The sequence below is a fragment of the Scyliorhinus torazame genome, chromosome 19 (genome assembly GCF_047496885.1).
Source record: "Scyliorhinus torazame isolate Kashiwa2021f chromosome 19, sScyTor2.1, whole genome shotgun sequence".
Taxonomy (NCBI): Eukaryota; Metazoa; Chordata; class Chondrichthyes; order Carcharhiniformes; family Scyliorhinidae; genus Scyliorhinus; species Scyliorhinus torazame.
In genome coordinates, this window is record NC_092725.1 from 70,860,456 (window position 1) to 70,883,033 (window position 22,578).

The 22,578-nt window shown below is 46.5% G+C and overlaps 1 protein-coding gene across 3 annotated transcripts in view; it reads left to right on the plus strand.

The window, feature by feature from the left end:
- The window catches only part of scube1 (signal peptide, CUB domain, EGF-like 1), a 406,877-nt gene that overhangs the window by 14,846 nt on the left and 369,453 nt on the right, over window positions 1-22,578 (plus strand). For all 3 annotated transcript variants that reach the window (XM_072484510.1, XM_072484511.1, XM_072484512.1), the window contains exon 2: window positions 3,776-3,898. In XM_072484510.1, the coding sequence (XP_072340611.1) occupies window positions 3,776-3,898 (123 nt within the window). The remainder of the gene's footprint in view (window positions 1-3,775; window positions 3,899-22,578) is intronic.

Consider the following 22,578-nt stretch of genomic DNA (forward strand, 5'->3'; position numbering starts at 1 on the left):
ATAGGACAGAGGTCAGAGGTAGTTTCTTTACGCAAAGAGTGGTGAGGCCGTGGAATGCCCAACCTGCAACAGTAGTGAACTCACCAACATTGAGGGCATTTAAAAGTTTATTGGATAAGCATATGGATGATAATGGCATAGTGTAGGTTAGATGGCTTTTGTTTCGGTGCAACATCGTGGGCCGAAGGGCCTGTACTGCGCTGTATCGTTCTATGTTCTATGTTCTAACCTGTAGGTCAACCCAGTGCAGAGCATGGTCTGAGATTGTGATCGCCGAGTACCCCGTGTCCACCACCCCATCCAGCAAGGCCCTGCTCAAAATAAAGAAATCAATCCGGGAATACATTTTATGCATGTGTGAGTAGAAGGAGAACTCCTTCACCCTCGGCTGCCCAAATCTCCATGGATCCCACCCCCCCCCCCCCTCCCATCAGCTCCATGGACCCTCTTAGTTCCTTTGCCATTGCTGGCACCCTGCCCGTTTTCGAGCTTGACTAGTCCAAGCCAGGGTCCATAACTGTGTGGAAGTCCCCTCCCATGACCAACCTGTGCAAGTTCAGGTCCGATATCTTCCCCAGCATCCTCTTTATAAACTCCACATCATCCCAATTTGGCGCATACACATTTACTAATACCACCTGCACCCCCTCTAGCTTCCCACTGACCGTAATGTACCGACCTCCCACGTCCGAGACTATTCTACCCGCCTCAAACACCACCTGCTTATTGATCAGGATCGCGACCCCTCTAGTCTTTGAATCTAGTCCCGAGTGAAAGACCTGACTGACCCAGCCTTTCCTCAGTCTAACCTGGTCCGTTACTCTAAGGTGCATCTCCTGTAACATTACCACGTCCGCCTTCAATCCCCTAAGATGCGCGAAAACACGTGCCATTTTGACCAGCCAATTTCACCCTCGAACATTCCAGGTGATCAGCCTAGTTGGGGGGCTCTTGGCCCTCCCCCCCCTCCGTCGATCAGCCATCCTCTTTTTCAGGCCCGCCTCCAGTCCGTGCTCCGCACCTCCACCGGTCCATCCCCAGGCAGCCCCCACTCCCAACCTCCTCTCTGTCCCTCAGCCCAAGTCCCTCCCTCATCAGCAGAATATTTCCCCCCCCCAGTAACAACACCCTGTAACCCAACCCCTTTACTAAACCAAACATATGCACACCCCCCACTGCGATTCCGAGAGCTAGCTCACCCAGCTACTTGGTTGTCCCCATCCCCGGTGCCAGATAGTCTCCCACCTATTGTTCCCCCCTCCCCGCTCATACAAACAAACTCCAACAATCCCCACACAATTGCCCAACAGAAAAATACCAAGATCAAAACAAGCACACCTCCATCCGCCAACAGTGCAAATGAAAACCATAACTCACTCAGCTCTATCGCTGGTTCCAAATCAATGCAAACGGCATCACAAACATCTTCCATGAAACGCAAAACAAGAAACTTTTTATAAAAACAGAGAAACAAAAAGAAAAAACAAAAACATGAACGTTGCAGCCAAGTTCAAAAGTTCTCAATCCATCACCAGCCCTTTCTTTTTCACAAAGTCCAACGCGTCCTCAGGCGACTCGAAGTAGAAGTGCTGATCCTCATGCGTGACCCAGAGACGGGCTGGGTATAACAGTCCAAACTTCACCCTTTTCTTAAAAAGGATCGACCTGATCTGGTTGATGCCTGCTCTCCTCCTGGCCACCTCTACACTCAGGTCCTGGTAAACCCACAGGATGCCATTGTCCCATTTACAGCTCCATGTCTGCTTGGCCCACTGTAGAATGCGCTCCTTATCCGAGAACCTGTGGAATCTCACTACCATTGCCCTCGTGGGGTCTCCCATTCGCGGCTTCCTCTGTGAGCCCTATCCACCTCCAAGGGCTGGGAGAATGCCCCATCCCCCAGCAGCTTCACAAACATTTCTGCGATGTATGCCCCAGCGTCCGTTCCATCGGACCCCTCCGGGAGCTCGACGACTCTTCGGTTCTGCCGGCGGGAACTATTTTCTAGGTCCTCCACCTTCTCCAGGAGCATCTTCTGCTGGTCCCTCAGTATCCCCACCTCCAGCTCCACTGTAGTCTGATGTTCCTCCTGCTCAGCCAGCACCTTCTCCACCTCCTGGATCACCCGATCCTAGGCGTCCAATTTATGCTCCAACCGCTCAATCGACTCTTTTATCGGGTCCAAGCAGTCCCGTTTCTGCATAACAAAGCCTTCCTAAATGACTTTCATCAGCTGCTCCATAGACTGCTGGGTCGACAAGCCAGAGGTCCGACCCTCCGCCATGCTGTCTTCTGCTGCAGCTACAGCCCAAGCCTTCTCTATCTTTTTGTTTCTGCCCTTCCGAACATTTCTAGTCCTTCTCTCCATGCACCAAAGTGGGAATTCAGTAAACAATTGCCACTAACATCCGTTTTACAATGCAAATCCGGTAGAAAAACGGGGGAAATGTCCAAAGGTCCGACCAGAGTGGGAGCCACCAAATGTGCGACTTACTCCTTCATAGCTGCCACCGGAAGTTGAGCCAATTATTATTGATATGGTGAACACACCAAAGGTGCCAACTAGGGACGGAGCAATAAAACATTGATAAAATCCACATTAAACTCAAGCGCGCACGAGTTGGAACTAGGCTATGTTTATTTCTTAAATATATTCGGCGGAAGTTCCAATTTTTAGATTCAAAATGTACTGAGCAGCCATGGGGTAGGCTCTTTCTCACAGTGAGCGGGGGGGGGCGGGGGGGGGGGGGGGAGTGCAGGAACGTTTTCAATATTTTAAGAGGAGGCGAGGAGAAGGGATGTCCTAATGGAGGAAGTGGCGGGGAGGCGGATCCAGAGGATGGGCCAAATGGCTTGCTTTAGCGCTGCAAATTTCATATGATTGTACATTCTCCAAATGCTGGATGGGAGGTCACAACAATAGTACAGGGTCCCATATATGGGAATTCTCCGATCTCATCCATTGTCAATTGCGAAGGAAGAGTGTAGCCTTCCAGCCAAAATTCCACTCACTTTCAGCGGAACCAGAGAATCCCGCCACCATGGGTGGGGAGAATCCAGTTACGGGGTTTTACAGCACAGAAAGAGGCCCTTGAGCCCACCGTGTCTGCGCCAGCCATCAGTCACCTATCTATTCTAATCCAATTGTCCAGCACTTAGTCTGAGGCTTTGTTTGCTATGGCGTTTCAAATATTCATCTAAATGCTTCTTAAATGTTGTGAGGGTTCTGGCCTCTATCAACCTTTCAGGCAGTGAGTTCCAGATTCCCACCACCCTCTGGGTGAAAAAGGTTTCCTTAAATCCCCTCTCAATCTCCTGCCCCTGACCTTAAATCTATTCCCCCTGGTTATTGACCCCTCCACTAAGGGGAAAAAGTTTCTTCTATGTCTACCCTATCTATGCCCCTCATAATCTTGTACACATCAATCAGATCCTCCCTCAACAACCCAGCCTCCCTTCATAGCTGAAGCGTTCCAGCCTAGGCCTGTGTCATGTCAACATTCTCATCGTGCAGGACGCTTGTACCTTACTTCCAGGATTTAAAATACTCCCGGATTCTTGCAGCAGGATGGCAGTGAAACCAGTGACACCAAAGAATGATATGACATTGTGAGTCTCCCATTTACTGAGAATTCTGAGCACTACTTCCCTTTTGTCACATCGATTTTGTTCGCATCATGTACATGGGAAATGTGACCTGTTCTCTTTGATAAATGATGTGTGCATGGCATCTCTTGTTTAATGAAATCTTGACGCTGTACATTTCTGGTTCTAGATGTAGATGAGTGTACGGTGGGAACAGATGACTGTCATATCGATGCAATATGTCAAAATACACCCAAATCCTACAAATGCATCTGCAAACCAGGCTATAAAGGAGACGGGAACCAATGTGAAGGTAAATTGGAGACTAACATCTGCTGTTTCTATTCATTGCCTTCCTCTCCGAAACATTTTTGTATTCAAATGTTACAAGTAAATGCCTCCTCTCGCCACCAGAAATTAGTTTATTTCATTGGATGGAATGTGAATCTTTCTCTCTCTCATCTGTACAACCATAACAGCATTACTGCAGCTGAAGTATTTATCTTTTCTTAATATATTTTACTGCCTCTTCCTTACAGCCTGCTCAATGCAAAATAAAATATTTGGTTTTGATGCCCACTTTGTAATTTCCGAATCTGTTGGGTCTGTTTCCGGGGCTCAAAAGCAGCCTCTCTTCTCCATCCCCCAACACCCACCCAAACACACAGATTGTGTGATCTCAGCCAGCCTGGCTAGGGGAGATCCAAAGATCTTTATCTGGTGAACCCAGAAGAATTAACATTTAACTATCTCAATCATGTATTTTTAGAAAGCCTTCTTGGTTTGAGAGTGGCTTTAGCAAAGATTCAGGAAATAGGTTACCCATCTGCCATCTCATTTGGGAAATCACACTATGTGCCCTAAACGTTAAAGAAACAATTTATTTTTCAAACATGATTTATTAGTGTTTAAAACCTTGATTTCAAGTCCACTTTTCTCTTTATCGTATTGCATTTTCAAACATATTTCTGAAACTTTCTATTCTTTCTGCAAAACTTCATAAGTTTTCAGTTTGCATTGACTTAGCACTGACTGCACGGGAAGAGCTCCACTGCAACAGGAAAGAATGTGGAATTGCATGAGGACTGGAAAGCTGAAAATAAGAAGCCAAGCTGATTGGTTTTAGAGGTTGTTGCTGGAAGAAAGAGGTGGCACAGTTAAGATGAATTGGTTTTGAGAGTTCTAAAGAGCAGGAGGACATTAGAGGAAAGATCGGTATGTGATGGTCCAATGAGGGACATTTTGCAGTGCTGTATGTTGTAAATTTCTCTTAAATGAGAGCACAAATTTATTCTGTAAAGTGTGCTTTTCTCTGTTGGTGATTTTTTTTTTTACTTCCCATTTTTCATTTCCAGTTTTATTTGTTCTTTATGTTAAAGGAAGTTTAAAAAGACGTTTTAATTGTTTTTGCATGCTCGCAGGTGGCTCTGGCTCGGATAAGAATAGAAAGTAGTTCCAACCAGGTAGACAGCAGAAGAAGTTGGGATAATGATGCAATTAACCACATCTGAAGCTGCAGAGAGGAGGAGGAGACATACTCCGTCCTGATCACAGAGGATGTAGCTTGCTATTTTGTCTGTGGTGATTTCAGTGACGTGACAGGGGCAGAAACCGAATTGGAGACACTGAATTCAGGAGATGTGGGGGAAATGAGCAGGCATTTGGATGATGACATGATTATCGACTTTGGTGAAGGAAAAGTTGCATATGGGCTTGTAATTTGCAAGGACAACGTGGTGGAATGTGACAGAGAAGGACAGTACCTGAGGAGGTGGAACCATTTACAATGGCAGGATGTTGATAATCTGGTTTCTTTCCGAGGAAGAGTAGGCGATTTACAAGCAACTAGTCTACCTATAGCATTAGGTGGCCAATCAAGCAATTAAACCTCTTGATTTCAGTCGAAAGGGCAGCATTTTCCTTTATGGTATTATTTTTTTAGAAAACCAAATCCTTTCCACAACCTCAATTGGCATCTAATTGACCTCCGGATGACACCTATTTAGATCACAACCACACAAGATGTTGGAAAGTGAGTAAAATTCAGGAGCTATCTGTAGAGTCATCTCATTAGTCTGGCAAAGGGCCATACATTCAACTAGACCTGGATACACCAGATCTCATCCTTTCCCTGTAGTTTCTGTGGGCTTTGTTTGGGGAAGAACCATCACCCACCTTAAACAAGCAACTTCAAGAAGTGTGGAAAAGACTCTCGGGCCTGGAGTTTTCCTGCCCCTGCCCCTGACCCATGAAGCATTAATGAGCTGATCCATCACACAAGAGCATCTTTAGCAGTCGACTGAATGGCGGATATCGGGTCCACCTGGAGTTCATGACCAGATTGTGATTTGAAACGAAGTGGCCAGGTCTTTGCTGTTATTCTGGGTTTGGTGACTTGAGGATTTTCCGGGCATGTCTTTCTTCTTGACTCCAGTTTGTGGGACTTGTCTATTTGGAAAGGGTTATCATCGTACAAACACTCACCTCATTATTTAATGAGAACTTACTTTATGGTAAATGGAAACAGAACAGAATATTCTAAGGTGGATGTGTATATTGTGAGTTCTTTATACGATATGCATTTTATTTGGGTATTAAAATATAATTAAATGCATGCATGTACTCTGCTGTGACTAAGAAGTTGCTTGCACAATTCCCAGCAGTTTTTGTTGCTTGAGAAATTGCCCAATTGTTCTGATGGAGGATTAGGAAGGGGTTTGCTAGGATAGATATAGAGAAGTTGTTTCTTTATGGGGAATCCAAAACTAGGTGTCATTATTGTCAGATAGTCGTCAATAAATGCACAGAATAATTCCGGCAAAACGGCTTTATTCAGAATTTTGAGAAAATGGAACCCACAGTCACAAGGATTTGTTATAGTGAATAAAACAGATGGATTTATAGGAGGTGCAGGTGTAAATAAGAGAGTAGTGAGTGGAAGTATCTGTTAATAATGAGATTAAGTAAAAAGGGAGGAGGCTTATGTGGAGAATGAACACCTGCACAGAGCTATTGTGCCAAATGGCTTGTTTTGGTGCCATCACATTTAATATAATTAAAAAGGTATGCTGATTTTGTGTTATCAACTTGAAACATCCTATATGATTTGATGGATATCAATGCTTATTTGGTGTAAAATAGCCTTATTCTTAGCTATGATTTTTAGATTTCTAGCACAAAGGTTGCAGCTGTACAGGACCTTAGTTAGGCCTCATTTGGAATATTGTGTCCAATTCTGGTCGCCACACTACCAGAAGGATGTGGATGCTTTGGAGAGGGTACAGAAGCGGTTGCTTGGTATGGAGGGCATTAGCTATGAGGAGAGGGGTTAGATAATCGTGATCTGTTCGCACTGGAACGACGGAGGTTGAGAGGCGACCTGATAGAGATCTACAAGATTATGAATTGCATGGAAAGAATGGATAGGGTAGGAGAGTCAAGTACTAGGGGACATAAGTTTAAAGTGCGTGGGGAAAAGTTTTTACACAGAGGGTGGTAAATATATGGAATACGCTGCCTGGGGATATAGTGGGAGCAAGTATGATAGCGGCATTTAAGGGGCATCTAGACAAATATATGAATAGGGTGGGAATGGAAAGATACGGACCCCATAAGTGCATCCGGTTTTAGTTTCGGCAGGTACCATGGTCGGCGCAGGCTTAGAGGGCTGTAGGGCCTGTTCCTGTTCTTTGTTCAAAGTGACTTGTCACCAGAGAAAGACCATCACCAGTGATAGTGCATCCCACAGCTAAGCCTTTGGAGAAGTAACATTTTCAAACCTGTACAGTCTGTATTAGGTCAGTTGTAAAAATGTAGAAGTGTTGGTACCTGTCAAGAAGTACACAACATCACAGAAAGATCTTTGACTTCACTATTTAAACAACTGGAAGCTTTAACCTTTTACCAAATGTATATTTTCTGATTGTAGTGCATTTATTTGGAGAAGGGTGGCAAGTGCACAAGCGGGTAATCAGATCCTTGGCGGAATGGGCAATAAAGTTGTCTTGAATTTTTAAAATTTTCATTTCCTCCAGGTTTCTGATGAGCACCTGAGAAAGTAGTTCTCCTTATCAGATAATAGGCTATTTGGTACTTTGTATTAAACAGATCATTGTACTTTCTATGCAATCTATTTTTCAAGGCACTCCATGTTTCAAATAAGCCATTGACCCTGCCTGTGTATTGAAAGAAGTTACTCGCTGCATTGATTCTGTATTTCTTCTTCACAGCTTTCGATTTTTGGATAATTCACACCGTTAAACTGGATAACAGTCAATTTTTTTGTCATATATTTAAGGGATATGATTACCACCTCATTATTGTTCAATTGAAATCATATTCATATAAAAAAGGGTATTCAGCATCACTGGGTGGGGTGGAGGGTGGGTGGCTGGTGGAAAATAGAAGCAGGTTTTAAGAACCCAAGGAATGGTCATGAAATGAATGAAGTAGGAATTGAACTGACAACTATTCAGCGTAATTCTCCGTTTGAGAGACTAAGTGTTGACACCGGGACTGAATCGTGAGTGTTCTAAGTTGGAGCAATTCAGGACCCGTAAATGATCTGGCGTCACATGGAATAGTGCAATTCCATTGCATGATGGCATCTGATTCACCAGGGTTGGGACCGGCACTCGAGAGACTGACAAGCTGCAGCCACATATAAGCACTCCACTCCTCACACACACTCATTCCAGCCGACAAGGTGGCACCCCGAAGAGCGGCATCTCGTTTCGTCGAGGCGGAGCTTGTGACCCTGCTGGATGACAATGATGATAGGTGGGGCACCTTATTCCCAAAATGGGAAGGCGGCTGCCTACCCACAGATGTCAGTGAGGCAAGGGTGCAGGTGGCAAAGGCCAAGTGCGCCAAGTGCCCCACCGCTAGGACTGGCCAGCGGTGTCACAAGAAGCTGCAGGACCTCAGGGCGGCCAGGGTGAGTACCCAGCCCTGCGCCCCTGGCACCATGCCCGTTCCCTACCCATAGACCCCCTCCACACAGCCCCCACCAAGCGGACCGGCAGGCAGTACTTGGAGCAGGTGGGCAACCCCCCAACCCAGCCAGGGTGGGCCACCACAGTGCCCTTGGCACCACTCCCCGTCCCACACACTGTAGCCTCCCCTGAGGGCGATTGAACACCACATGCTGGCAAGCCACCCACACCCACCCCACAAATCATTCCAACAACCATACCACATGTCATGGCCAGGTTTCCTGCATACATAGGCCACCAGCTGTGGATACCTCTGGTGCCCAAGTGTCTCTCACTGTACACTATTTGTCCCGCAGGAGAAGGCGGCCCACAACTGAAGAGAGGGAGAGAGCAGACCAGAGGGGGCCGGAAGACCTGCGGCCTCTCAACGCCGCTGAGCGGAAGGCATTGGACCTGGTCGGTGGGTGGGCAGTTGCCGAGGCGGAGGTCGGCATCGGGGAAGCAACTGAGTCCCCGATGGATTGCGATGTCCATTGCACATGTGACATCCCACCCGTGATCTAAGCATGCGTCGTACGTCTTACAGGATCACTTGACATCAAGGCGGGCACATCCGATTTCCCCTGGCCCCAATCCCTAGACTCATCCAGCGATGAGGGGGGAACCTACTGGTGTTGCAAGCCCGAGCTGCAGCCCTGTGACACCCCAGAGGATGTGTCTGGGGACAACACGGGCTCCATGGAACTGCTGTCACCAACACTCTCCAACATCCCAGAAACACCCGCCTTGAGTGGGCATGTTAGTGAAGAGGCTCCTGGGGCACGAGTTGGTGTGTACCACACACACATGCTGTGGAGGTGGGAATGCCCGAGAGGGCAGACGATCGGAGGGTGGTCCAACCCCAGGCACTAGCTGCTGTCCAGATGGGTATCCAGCTTCTGGAAACGGCGGTCCCATCAATGCTGGAGATGCAGGAGCAGAGTCAGGGACTATATTGGGGGTTGTCCACAACTTGCAGAGGAGTCTAACCACCTGCCGGGGCAGGAGGCGGTGCCGACAATATGTGCCACCCAAGCCAACATTGTGCAGGGGGCATCCACGGTGGAGGCCAAAGGTATTGGCCATGGGTCAAGATATCCAAGGTCTGGGGCACTCTGTGCGGGCGGTGGGCAAGGCACAGGACAGAGCTGCCTTCTCACTGGTAGCTATATACCAGGGCCAACTGGACATTGCTGCAGCACTCTAGAGCTTGGCCCAGTTACACAGCTTTGGGCATCAATGACATTGGCCTGGCGCTGGTTGATCTGAGCCAGTCACAGAGGGACCTAGCATGATCACTGAGTGGCGTGGCCCAGTCCCAGAGGGACATGGCTGAGTCCCTGTGCTCCATGGCAGCGAACATTGAACATAGAACATACAGTGCAGAAGGAGGCCATTCGGCCCATCGAGTCTGCACCGACCCATTTAAGCCCTCGCTTCCACCCTATCCCTGTAACCCAATAACCCCTCCTAATCTTTCTGGTCATGAAGGGCAACTTATCATGGCCAATCCACACATCCTGCACATCTTTTGGGTTGTGGGGGCGAAACCCACGCAAACATGGAGAGAATGTGCAAACTCCACACAGACAGTGACCCAGAGCCGGGATCAAAACTGGGACCTCGGCGCCATGAGGTCGCAGTGCTAACCCACCGCGCCACCGTGCTGCCCGACATGTATATATTATAATAAACACCTCTGTGTACTAATGGTCTGACCTGCATCAGTGCTCTATGTGCAGAATGGGCTGGGCTGGGAGCAGAGGGTCTGCCGGGTGGGTGAGGGAGATGTGGTGTGCTGGTGTGGGGAGAGTCGGCGTTTGAGGTGGGCATGGGCAAGGACCCTCAAGGCAGCCACCACACACCACCCCGGTCCCCAACCCTACCCCCTCCCACTCTTTCCCCTTCCCACACCCCCTCTCTCCACCACCCCAAGGGTTTGATGGGACCGTTCGGTGGACTGGCCAGCTCGCATGCAGGGATCATTCATGTGGCACCAGTGCTACTTTTGTATAGCCAGAGGCAAGTTGAAGCCAAGACTTCAATGTAGCTTGGCAGCTGCAGTGGTGATCAGGACAGATGGGCAGGAACTAACACTGCTCTTAGAGCATCCTCATTGCGTTGATAAGTGTGGACTGTAGTGTTATAAAGCCACCCAAGAGGGGGTGTGTTTAAGGGTGAGGGGGTGTATTGAAAGGTACTTGGAACTCAATGACAATGTGGAGGTTCAGGTGGGAGTGGTCTGGGAGGCGTTGAAGGCTGTGGTTAGAGGGGAGCTGATATCTATCAGGGCACATAAAGGAACGCAGGAGGGTAGGGAAAGGGAGCGGTTGCTGAAAGAACTTCTGAGGGTGGACAGACAATATGCGGAGGCACCGGAGGAGGGACTGTACAGGGAAAGGCAAAGGCTACATGTAGAATTTGACTTGTTGACTACGGGTAAGGCAGAGGCACAATGGAGGAAGGCACAGGGTGTACAGTACGAATATGGGGAGAAGGCGAGCAGGTTGCTGGCCCACCAACTGAGGAAAAGGGGAGCAGCGAGGGAGATAGGGGGGGTGAGAGATGAGGAGGGAGAGATGGAGCGGAGAGCGGAGAGAGTGAATGGAGTGTTCAAGGCATTTTATGAAAGATTATATGAAGCTCAGCCCCCGGAAGGGAAGGAGAGAATGATGTGCTTTCTGGATCAGCTGGAATTTCCTAAAGTGGAGGAGCAGGAGAGGGTGGGACTGGGAGCACAGATTGAGACGGAGGAAGTAGTGAAAGGGATTGGAAGCATGCAGGCGGGGAAGGCCCCGGGACCAGACGGATTCCCAGTGGAATTCTATAGGAAATATATGGACTTGCTGGCAACGCTACTGATGAGAACCTTTAATGAGGCTAGGGAAAGGGGGCAGCTGCCCCCAACTATGTCAGAGGCAACGATATCGCTCCTCCTAAAGAAGGAAAAAGACCCGCTGCAATGCGGGTCCTATAGGCCCATTTCCCTCCTGAATGTGGATGCTAAGATTCTGGCCAAGGTAATGGCAACGAGGATAGAGGATTGTGTCCCGGAGGTGGTTCATGAGGACCAAACTGGGTTTGTGAAGGGGAGACAGCTGAACACAAATATACGGAGGCTGCTAGGGGTAATGATGATGCCCCCACCAGAGGGGGAAGCGGAGATAGTGGTGGCGATGGATGCCGAGAAAGCATTTGATAGAGTGGAGTGGGATTATTTGTGGGAGGTGCTGAGGAGATTTGGCTTTGGAGATGGGTATATCAGATGGGTACAGTTGCTGCATAGGGCTCCGATGGCGAGTGTGGTCACGAATGGACGGGGGTCTGATTACTTTCGGCTCCATAGAGGGACGAGGCAGGGATGTCCTCTGTCCCCGTTATTGTTTGCATTGGCGATTGAGTCCCTGGCCATAGCATTGAGGGGTTCCAGGAAGTGGAGGGGAGTACTCAGGGGGGGAGAAGAACACCGGGTATCTTTATATGCGGATGATTTGTTGTTGTATGTGGCGGACCCGGCGGAGGGGATGCCAGAGATAATGCGGATACTTGGGGAGTTTGGGGATTTTTCAGGGTATAAATTGAACATGGGGAAAAGTGAGTTGTTTGTGGTGCATCCAGGGGAGCAGAGCAGGGAAATAGAGGATTTACCGTTGAGGAAGGTAACAAGGGATTTCCGGTACTTGGGGATCCAGATAGCCAAGAATTGGGGTACATTACATAGGCTTAATTTAACGCGGCTGGTGGAACAGATGGAGGAGGACTTTAAGAGATGGGACACGGTGTCCCTGTCACTGGCAGGTAGGGTGCAGGCGGTTAAAATGGTGGTCCTCCAGAGATTCCTTTTTGTGTTTCAGTGCCTCCTGGTGGTGGTCACAAAGGCTTTTTTCAAGAGAATCGAGAAGAGTATTATGAGTTTTGTGTGGGCCGGGAAGACCCCGAGAGTGAGGAGGGGATTTTTGCAGCGTAGTAGGGTCAGGGGGGGGTTGGCACTACCGAGCCTAAACGACTATTACTGGGCCGCCAATGTTTAAATGGTGTGTAAGGGATGGGAGAAGGGGAGGGAGCGGCGTGGAAGAGATTGGAGAGGGCGTCCTGCAGGGGGACTAGCCTACAAGCAATGGTGTCGGCGCCGTTGCCGTTCTCACCGAAGAAATACACCACAAGCCCGGTGGTGGTGGCTACATTGAAAATCTGGGGGTAGTGGAGACGGCATAGGGGAAGGACGGGAGCCTCGGAGCGGTCCCCGATAAGAAATAACCATAGGTTTGTTCCGGGGAGAATGGATGGGGGATTTGGAGCATGGCAAAGAGCTGGGGTAGTACAATTGAGAGATCTGTTCGTAGATGGGACGTTTGCGAGTCTGGGTGCGCTGATGGAAAAATATGGGTTGCCCCAAGGGAATGCATTTCGGTATATGCAACTGAGGGCTTTCGCGAGGCAACAGGTGAGGGAATTCCCGCAGCTCCCGACGCAGGGGGTGCAGGATTGAGTGATCTCAGAGACATGGGTGGGGGATGGTAAGGTGTCGGACATATATAGGGAAATGAGGGACGAGGGGGAGATCATGGTAGATGAGCTGAAAGGGAAATGGGAAGAAGAGCTGGGGGAGGAGATTGAGGAGGGGCTGTGGGCTGACGCCCTACGTAGGGTAAACTCATCATCCTCATGTGCCAGGCTAAGCCTGATACAATTCAAGGTTCTACACAGGGCGCATATGACTGGAGCACGGCTCAGTAAATTTTTTGGGGTAGAGGATAGGTGTGGGAGGTGCTTGAGAAGCCCAGTGAATCACACCCACATGTTCTGGTCATGCCCGGCACTACAGGAGTTCTGGGTGGGGGTGGCAAAGTTGCTTTCAAAGGTGGTGGGGGTCCGGGTCGAACCAAGCTGGGGGTTGGCTATATTCGGGGTTGCAGAAGAGCCGGGAGTGCAGGAGGCGAGAGAGGCTGATGTTTTGGCCTTTGCGTCCCTAGTAGCCCGGCGCAGGATATTGTTAATGTGGAGGGAAGCCAAACCCCCGGGTGTGGAGACCTGGATAAACAACATTGTTAGAACGGATCAAGTTCGTATTAAGGGGTTCGGCTCAAGGGTTCACCAGGCGGTGGCAACCGTTCGTCGACTACCTCACAGAAAGATAGAGGGAATGGAAAAGAAGAAGACAACAGCAGCAACCCAGGGGGGAGGGTGTGGGGGAGGGGGGGGGGAAGGGGGGGAGGGGGGGGGGAGGAACCGGTCAGACTCTCAGGGATGTCATTGTATATGTATAGACACTTGTTATAGGTAATGTATATTGGATTGTTGGATTGTATCTTTGAAGAGTAACTATTTTTGACAAGGCAGTTGCCACTCAGTTTTGTTTATGTTTCTGTTTATATATTATTTATTTATTTGTTTAAAATTGGCCACGGTTATTTATATTGCTTTGTTGTTGTTCAAAAGAAAAACTATGTACTGTTATGTTTGGCCACAAAATTCTGAATAAAATATATTTTAAAAAATAAATAAAGCCACCCAATACAACAGTGCAACAGATATGGCTGTTGACTCACATGCTGTTGATGACTATCCTGAATGTCTGTAGGATGCTCTGTAAACATCTTTCCTTCAAAAGCATTTCTTGTTCCCTTACTTCTTCAATCAAGGCCAATTCCACGTGTCCTCTAGTCAGCAGGCTCTCTTCCTAATCTTTCAGCCCTGGGTTTTCCTGACCACTCTGTGTATCATCTTGTGTATTCCAGTTTTGTTTATTCCATCAGGCAAGGTGATGAGCTGGGCTGGTAGTGACTTGTAGCAATATCTTAAGAGCCAGGAGGATCTTGTGCTCCTTCCGGCTGCACAGAACTTAAACTATTAAATGTTCTCTGAACATCTATTGAGGAGCTCCTTAAGAAATAGTCTGGAGTGTGCATGTCACAAGCTCTGTCCATCATTTTTCCCTTTATTCTTTCATTGGGTGTGGGTGTCACCAGTAAAGCCACTGTTTGTTGTCCATCCCTAATTGCCCTTGAACTGAGTGGATAAGTTATTTAAGAAGATAGTTAAGAGTCAACCACATTGTTATGAATCTGGAGTCACACGTAAGCCAGACCAGTTATGGACTACAGATTTCCTTCCCAATGGACATCAGTGAACCAAATGGAGGGGCAGCACGGTGGCACAGTGGTTAGCATTGCAGCCTCACAGCGCCGAGGTCCCAGGTTCGATCAGGCCCAGGCCCCCACAACCCAAAGATGTACCGGGTAGGTGGATTGGCCACGCTAAATTGCCCCTTAATTGGAAAAAATGAGACCTCTGCGCCGTGAGGCAGCAGTGCAAATCCCCCACTATCAACTTCCTGAAGTTACCATTGATCAGAAATTGGACTGGACTAGCCATACTAATACTGTGTCTAGCCAAGCAAGTCAAAGGCTAGGAACCCTGCGCTGAGTAACTCACTTCGACTCCCCAAAGCCTGTCCGCCATCTAAAAGGCACAAGATGGAATACTCTCCACTTGCCTGGATGAGTGCAGCTCTAACAACACTCCAGAAACTCAACACTATCCAGAACAGAGCAGCCAGCTTGATTACTCCCCCTTCCACAAACTATCAATCCCTCCACCACCGATGAACAGTGGCAGCCACTGCAATGCAGGAACTCAACAAGGCATCTTAGGTCACACCTTCCAAACCACCACCATCTAGATGGACATGAGCAGCAGAAAGATAGGAACACCACCATCTAGCAGTTCCCCTCCAAGTCACTCACCACCCTGACTTGGAAATATATCGTCGTTCCTTCACTGTTGTTGGGTGAAAATCCTGGAACTACACCCACCAATCCCTCCCCTGTCCTCCTCCCCACCCTAACAGCACTGTGGCTGTACCTACATCTCAGGGACTTAGTGGTTCAAGAAGGAAGTTCACTACTGTCATAATATACACCAGTATATCATGGTGCAGACACACACTGATGGACACACAGTGGGTCCAATCAACATACACAACACCGCAGCCAATCACCAGTGAGAGCACATGCACTATAAAGACAGGGGACATCAGAGTTCCCGCTCATTCGAGTAGCAGCTAGCTAGGAGCACAGTGCTCACAGCCTGCAACACAGACATTCACCATGTGCTGAGTGCATCAACTGGTTAGGACAAGGCAAAGGTCTTTAGTTAAAGCTGGTATCGTATTTACCCACAGTTCAAGTATGTTTAAATTGTTAACCTTTTAATAAAATAGTGTTGCACTACTTCAAGTGTTGTTGACCTGTATGTGATCCAGAACACCCAACACATCAACTACCACCTTCTGAAGAGCACATGGGGAATGGAAATAAATGCTGGTCTAGCCAGCGATGCCCACATCCTGTAAATGAATAAATAAAAAAACAAATTTTGCTGTTTTTTGTCACCTCAGATCTGGATGTCACCCAGGTTGTATTGCATGTGGGTGTGGGCTGTTTGATTCGTGAAGTGATTGAGAATGGAGATAGACACTGGAATTCTTAATTAAAAACAACACTCCTGGGGCGAAATTCTCCATCCCGCCGCGCCACATTTCTGCCCCGACCCACCGGCGGGATGCTCCGTTACACCGGCTGGTCAATGGGGTTTCCCATTGTGGGGCAGCCCCACGCCGTCGGGAAACCCCCGGGCACCGGCAAAACGGAGACTCCCGCCGGCGGAGAATGACGCCCCTGATCTTATGAGTGTAGGAAGGTCATTGATGAAGCAACTCTAAGTGGTGTGACTAAGGTTGCTTCCCTGAGCAATTGTTGAAATGATGCTGCAATGCCAGGCTCCAATATCCGCAGCCATATTCCTTTGCTTTTGGCATGTCACCAGCCACTGGAAGATTCATTCCTTGATATGTTGAGTTTCATTCTTTTCATGCTCATTAGTGCCATAATCAGTCAATTGCTGTCTTGATGTTGATCTGTTATTGGCACCTCCGTAATATCTTAAGTATCCACAAAGCTGTTTTCCATTGTCTACTTTTAAAAATTATTTCAAGGGATATGAATATCTCTGGTTAAACATACATTTTTATTGCCTATCTTTAGTCGTCCTGGAGAAGGTGGTGGTGAGTCACCTTCTTGAACCGCTGCAGTCTATCTGGTGTAGGTACACTCACAGTGCTGTTTGGGAGAGAGTTCCAGGATTTTGGTGAAAAGGTAAATTTTGTCTTTCAACAAAGTTTTCTAGCACTCAGTTAGTTTGGAGACTTTTATGGCCTGCCTTCAGGATGCATGTTTTGTTTTAATTCTTTGTAGCTATGTATGACACAATATTCAAGGTATTGTCTAACTAGAGCACTGCACAATTTAACCATTAGTTTGATTTATTGTTTTTTGTTTTCATCATGTTCTTTATTGATTGCTACTCTTGCATGTTTGGCTATGTTGGCCTCAAAGTAACATTCCAGGTAGTTTTATCAGAATCGAAATTGGCAGTGGCTTCATAACTGACTCACTCAGATATTTCAATGTCACTGAGATATCTAACTTACATGGTGCTAGTGGGTGTTCATGCCAGTATTGGTGCATCTCCAGTGCCGATTGAGATGATGATGCTGGATGTTTCAGTGCCAGATCCTGGGAGGGAGGGGTGCTCACCACCATCCTAACTCCATAAGGACCCGTCAGGTCCCGAATAAAGGGGCCGGTAACAACATGCTTCAGTTGTCTTCAGAGGCACAAGTCGTGTCCGTGACTTGGAGTTCACATCTGTCAATCTGGAGGCTCACTGGACATTCCAGCCTTCAGGCTGGGCTGAGGAAATTCCTAGCCTGGGTGTGCCTGTCCCTTTCGCTGAACCTAGCCCCACCTCTTTTTACGATTTGCTTTGTGAGATACAGGCAGAGGTTCCTGGCAAAACTTGCAACAAAAGGGTCCCACACCCTTTCAACTCTGCTAAGTAACAAGTCTCAGAATACACTTGGATCCCTTTTAACCCTTAGCCATCTTGACGCAATTCATGAAGTGTGCACACAAATTGCCTTTAAAAAGGTTTCCAAGTGTCATACCGCCACTGTTTGACTCGCTCTTGTGTTATATATATATATTTTTTAAAATAATTTTTATTAAAGGTTTTCATAAAATATCAATAACAAAATGAGAAAGAAAAAAGAACCCAACAGGGTTAAGTACAAAACACAATCAAAAAAAGCAACCCCCAAACCCCTCCCCCCTGTACATAAATAATAAATTAACACTTGTGTTATATAGAACTCATTTTGCAGAAACCCAGCTGCCTCTTCAAATTAATCTCTTCTTCCCTTCCAAACAAATAAAACATTTGGTATTGTCTTTGAACTTTGTCAGTTTCTATTATAGTTTGAGAACTAAGGTACTTGTGTAAATTTAAAATAAGAGAGGTGTGTTTCTGGACAAATGCCTCAGTTAAAATGTTAATATCAGCTCCGACAACTTTACTTGCTTGATTTGATCATTAAGAGCAAACAAAAATTAATTTTGCTTTCTTTTGTCAGGCTTTCTTCAAAATTCAAGCCAGTTTTGTCTACCTAAAACTTTGATAAACCAATCCATTGTGTTTCAGTATATCTCTTTCAAACCTTTCTGTACTGGTAAATAGACTTTCCATTGTCAACACTTTGTCAGTAACGTTTCTTTTTTTTGTTTTATTTAAATTTAGAGTACCCAATTATTTTTCTCCAATTAAGGGGCAATTTAGCATGGCCAATCAACCTAACCTGTATATCTTTGGGTTGTGGGAGTGAAACACAAGCAGACATGGGGAGAATGTGTAAACTCCACGTGGACAGTGACTCGGCTGGGAGTGAACATAGGTCCTCAGTGCTGTAAGCAGCAGTGCTAACCACTGCACCACCGTGCCGCCCCTGTCAGTAACTTTTCTAACCTTCAGATTTTCATCCTTGATTTCGGGTTCTGTGTGAAAAAGATTATTTTGTGCTGTAAGAAGCCTGCTTAAATTGGTTATGTTGCCCATCTTCACAGCAATACTGATGAGAATTGCAGACTCCACAGACAGTGATCCAAGCAGGGAATCGAACCTGGGACCTTGGAGCTCTGAAGCAACAGTGCTACCCACTATGCTATCGTGCTGTTTGTAGATTCATTGTATTTCATTTTATGCAGGTGGTGGGCAGTAACTAGCGATTCACTTGTGTTCTTATGAACAGATAACCTTCCACGACTATGACACCAGGGAAGCTGGAGTGCTTTAACCACTCCACGAATGTCATCTTAATTTTGAAGTTTTGGTTTGTTTATGGCAATGGGTTAGTAGTACTCCTTTCAAATTGGGCACTTAATTGCCTCTGCCTCTGAAGGTGGGAAGAGGTAATACTTTTTCCCCTGTTAATCTGTTTATCATATACCTCAAATACTAGTGAAACAGGTTACACCATAGAGTATGGTCCAATCAAAAATTGATTTGTTTTTGATGAAGGTACAGATCTGGACCTGGATCCTGGAATTGGGAGATAGGATGAATCCTTTTAGAACGTTGCGACTTGTTAGCTTCAGAAATTTGAATGATAGCTTTAGGATGTTGTGGATTGTCTCAGCTCCCAAGGAGCAATTTGTCACAGCTGACAAAATGTGAGCAGAGTTTTCAGAGCAGGACGTTGGCTGTCGATTTGCCTGATGCCTCCTCAGTGTGATGATAGTTCTTAATAACAATATTTAGTTTTTTCAGCTTTGTAGATAGTTATAGAGCATGTCCCAAATGGACAGGAAAACATTTTGGGGAAGACCTGTGAATTTGTAATAACATTTGAGTTGCCGCAGCATGGTGGAGGTATGCGCTCTCCTATGTGGCACTTAATGGGCAGGATTCTCCAGTCCCCTAGCCACATGTTTCTTGGTAGCAGAAGGTGGTGCGCCATTTGCTGGTGGCGGATTCTCTGCTTCCGCCGCTGTCTATGGGAATTCACATTGAAGCCCCATGCCACCCGGAAACCGGCAGGCAGGGGTGCGCTGCCAGTGGGATGGTGGAATCCTGTCACCAACAAACTGCTGGAATTCTATAGGTTTCTCGATAAAGGTATACACGGATTCAAACTGTGCTGGTTGGGCATTCTCAGTAAATAAATACTTACAAAAGTGTGTAAATATTGGTCCAAGTTCTGTCCATCACTAGCTTTCTGGACTATAACAACTGGAAGCTGCTTAATCTTTCCAAGGGTCCTAAACGTTTTTTAAAAATATAAATTTAGTGTACCCAATTCATTTTTCTCCAATTAAGGGGCAATTTAGCGTGTTCAATCCACATCTTTGGGTTGTGGGGGCGAAACCCACATCACGGGGAGAATGTGCAAACTCCACACAGAGGGTCTGAAAAGTTTAATGTGCATTAACATGGGTGACACATTTGTACCATGCTGGCTGTGCTAAGGAAAAAATGATAAAATGCTGAGGGAATTGCCACAGAAGTCCTGAAATCTCAGTTACATTTATATCAGGTGACTTTGACCTGTGCTGTACCTAATTCTTTGAGTGTAAATCTATGGCAGTTCATTATTTACATAAACCCAAAAAATTCACATGAACTGGTCTTTGGCAGTGTAAAAGAGTGGTGGAGGGCTTCAGCATGTTCCTTCTTTGGTACCAGAATGTTCTTTACAGAAAGAATAACCAATTTATGGAATACATTTTGTGGAGGCAAGAAGCTCTGCAATCACTTCAAAAGCAATATTCGTGAGACTGCACATGTAATACTATGTACAGTTTTGGCCCCTTATTTAAGAAATGTCATAATTGCGTTAGAAGCAGTTCAGAGAAGGTTCACTCGACTGATTGTTTGAGTGGGGGTGGGGTTATCCTATGAGGAAAGGTTGGCCAATTTGGGCCTGGCATTCATTTGAAGTTTAAAAGCGTGAGGGGTGATCTTATTGCAATATATAAGGTCCTTAGGGGACTTGAAAGCATGCTTAACCCTGTGAGAGAGATTAGAAATAGAGGACATTGATGGAGATGAGGAGGGTTTTTTTTCAGTGAGGTTTGTGAGTCTGTGGGACTCTCTTGCCCAGAGAGTGGAGGAGACAGGGTTATTTAATAGTTTTCAGGCTGAAGTAGATAAATTATGATAAATTCTTGATTGACGAAGGAGTCAAAGGGTATAAGGGGAGGAAGGAAAGTCCAACTGAGGCCACAATCGGATCAGCCACGATCTTACGGAATGGCGGAACAGGCTACCTAATTCATATGTTCATATGCAACTGCAGTGAACCATTGATGGCGGGAGTGTATGTTTAAAGTGGCGACTCACTCTTTTTCCTGGAAGGTGTTGAGCTACTTGTTGTTGGAGCTGCATTCATCCAGGCAAGTGGAAAGAATTCCAGTACACTCCTGGGGAGTCAGGATTTGAGTTACTCACCATAGATTACAAAGTATCTGACCTGTATTTGTTGCCATAGTATTTTTGCACCTGGTACAGTTAGGTTTCTGGCCAATGCCGAAGGTCCCCAGGATATTGATGGTTGGGGATTTGACAGTGGCATTGCTGTTGAAAGTCAAGGGGAAGTAGTTAGATTCTTCCTTATTGAATATGGTTATTGCCTGGCACTGGTGCGGCACAAATGTTACTTTCTTAAAAAAAAAAAATTTTCTCCTCCTTTTTCACATTTTCTCCCAAATTTACACTCAACAATAAACAATAATCAGTAACGAATGTAATGTCAATCCCCATATCACTAACAATGATCCCATCCTCCCGCCCAACCCCAGACATTAGGCTGCATGTTAACATAAACAAATGACAAAAAGGAATCACCCATAGTCACCATTAGTCCCTTCCCCCCCCCCCCCCAAATGTTCAATGTGGTCCAATTCTCGAAAGTGCATAATGAATAACGCCAAGAATTGTAGGACCCCTCCATCCTTCCCCTCAGTTCAAATTTGACCTTTTCAAGTGTCAAGAATTCCAGCAGGCCCCCCCGCCATGCCAGGGCACAGGGTGGAGAGGAAGATCTCCACCCTAATAGGATCCGCCCTCGGGCGATCAACGAGGCAAAGGCTACAACAACTGCCTCCTCGCCCGTTTCCAACCCCGGCTGGTCTGACACTCTGAATATGAATTCTACAATGAAGTGAGAAATAACTGCAGTTAGCAAATGGCAAGAGCTACAATAAAATATGAAGCAAGCTGAAGAAATTAGAGGAATGGTCTTTCTGGGTACTATTAAAATGTATTTTTACTCTTCTACCAATCATTTGCAGTTAAGTAATTGTAAGTTTGTCTGGGTCACTATCCATGTGGAATTAGCACATTCTCCCCGTGTTTGCGTGGGTTTCGCCCCCACACCCAAAGATGTGCAGACTAGGTGGATTGGTCACGCTAAATTGCCCCTTAATTGGAAAAAATGAATTGGGTACTCTAAATTTATTTAAAAAAAAGAAGTAATTGTAAGTTTGGCTGCAAAATTGCTTGCAGAACACCTGATTTATTTATTATTTTGGAAAGCAGTGCCAAAGCGGAAATATTTCCATGCTTTCTTTGGCTATGTTTAGCTTTTAACAGCATAAAGGGTTTTCTTTTATGTTGGACACTGATTTGAAACCTTGTAGCTTGTGAAAATAATCACAGGACAGCGTGCCCTTTGATTTAATTTTTCCATCACTCCCACAGGGGAAACTTTGAACACCTGCTTTGGCAGGAACTGTAGAGCCTCACCTTTTTTTGGAATTGCAGTGTAGCCTGTTTCCTACCACCTTGTGCCACTTGTAGGGTTTTAAAGCCCAGCCAATGAAGGAACGCAGGATCAGAAGTACTCCATTTGGACCATTGCGTTTGCTCGACCATATGTTAACCAGGGAGCTCAGTTCCTTTTTCTGCATGCCCATTAACACTCTTACTTATGAAGTAAGTATCTATGTCCTTCCTGAAAACTTCACCTGACTCTACGCCAATAGACATCTAGAGAAGTGCATCACATAACATATTTGAGCAAACTTTTTGAAGTTTATTTTCTGGATGCACTAAATTCAGCCAAAATCTATGTACTTAACTATGTACTTCTGCTCCTCAAATAGCCCATCAAATTCCTGCATTACTT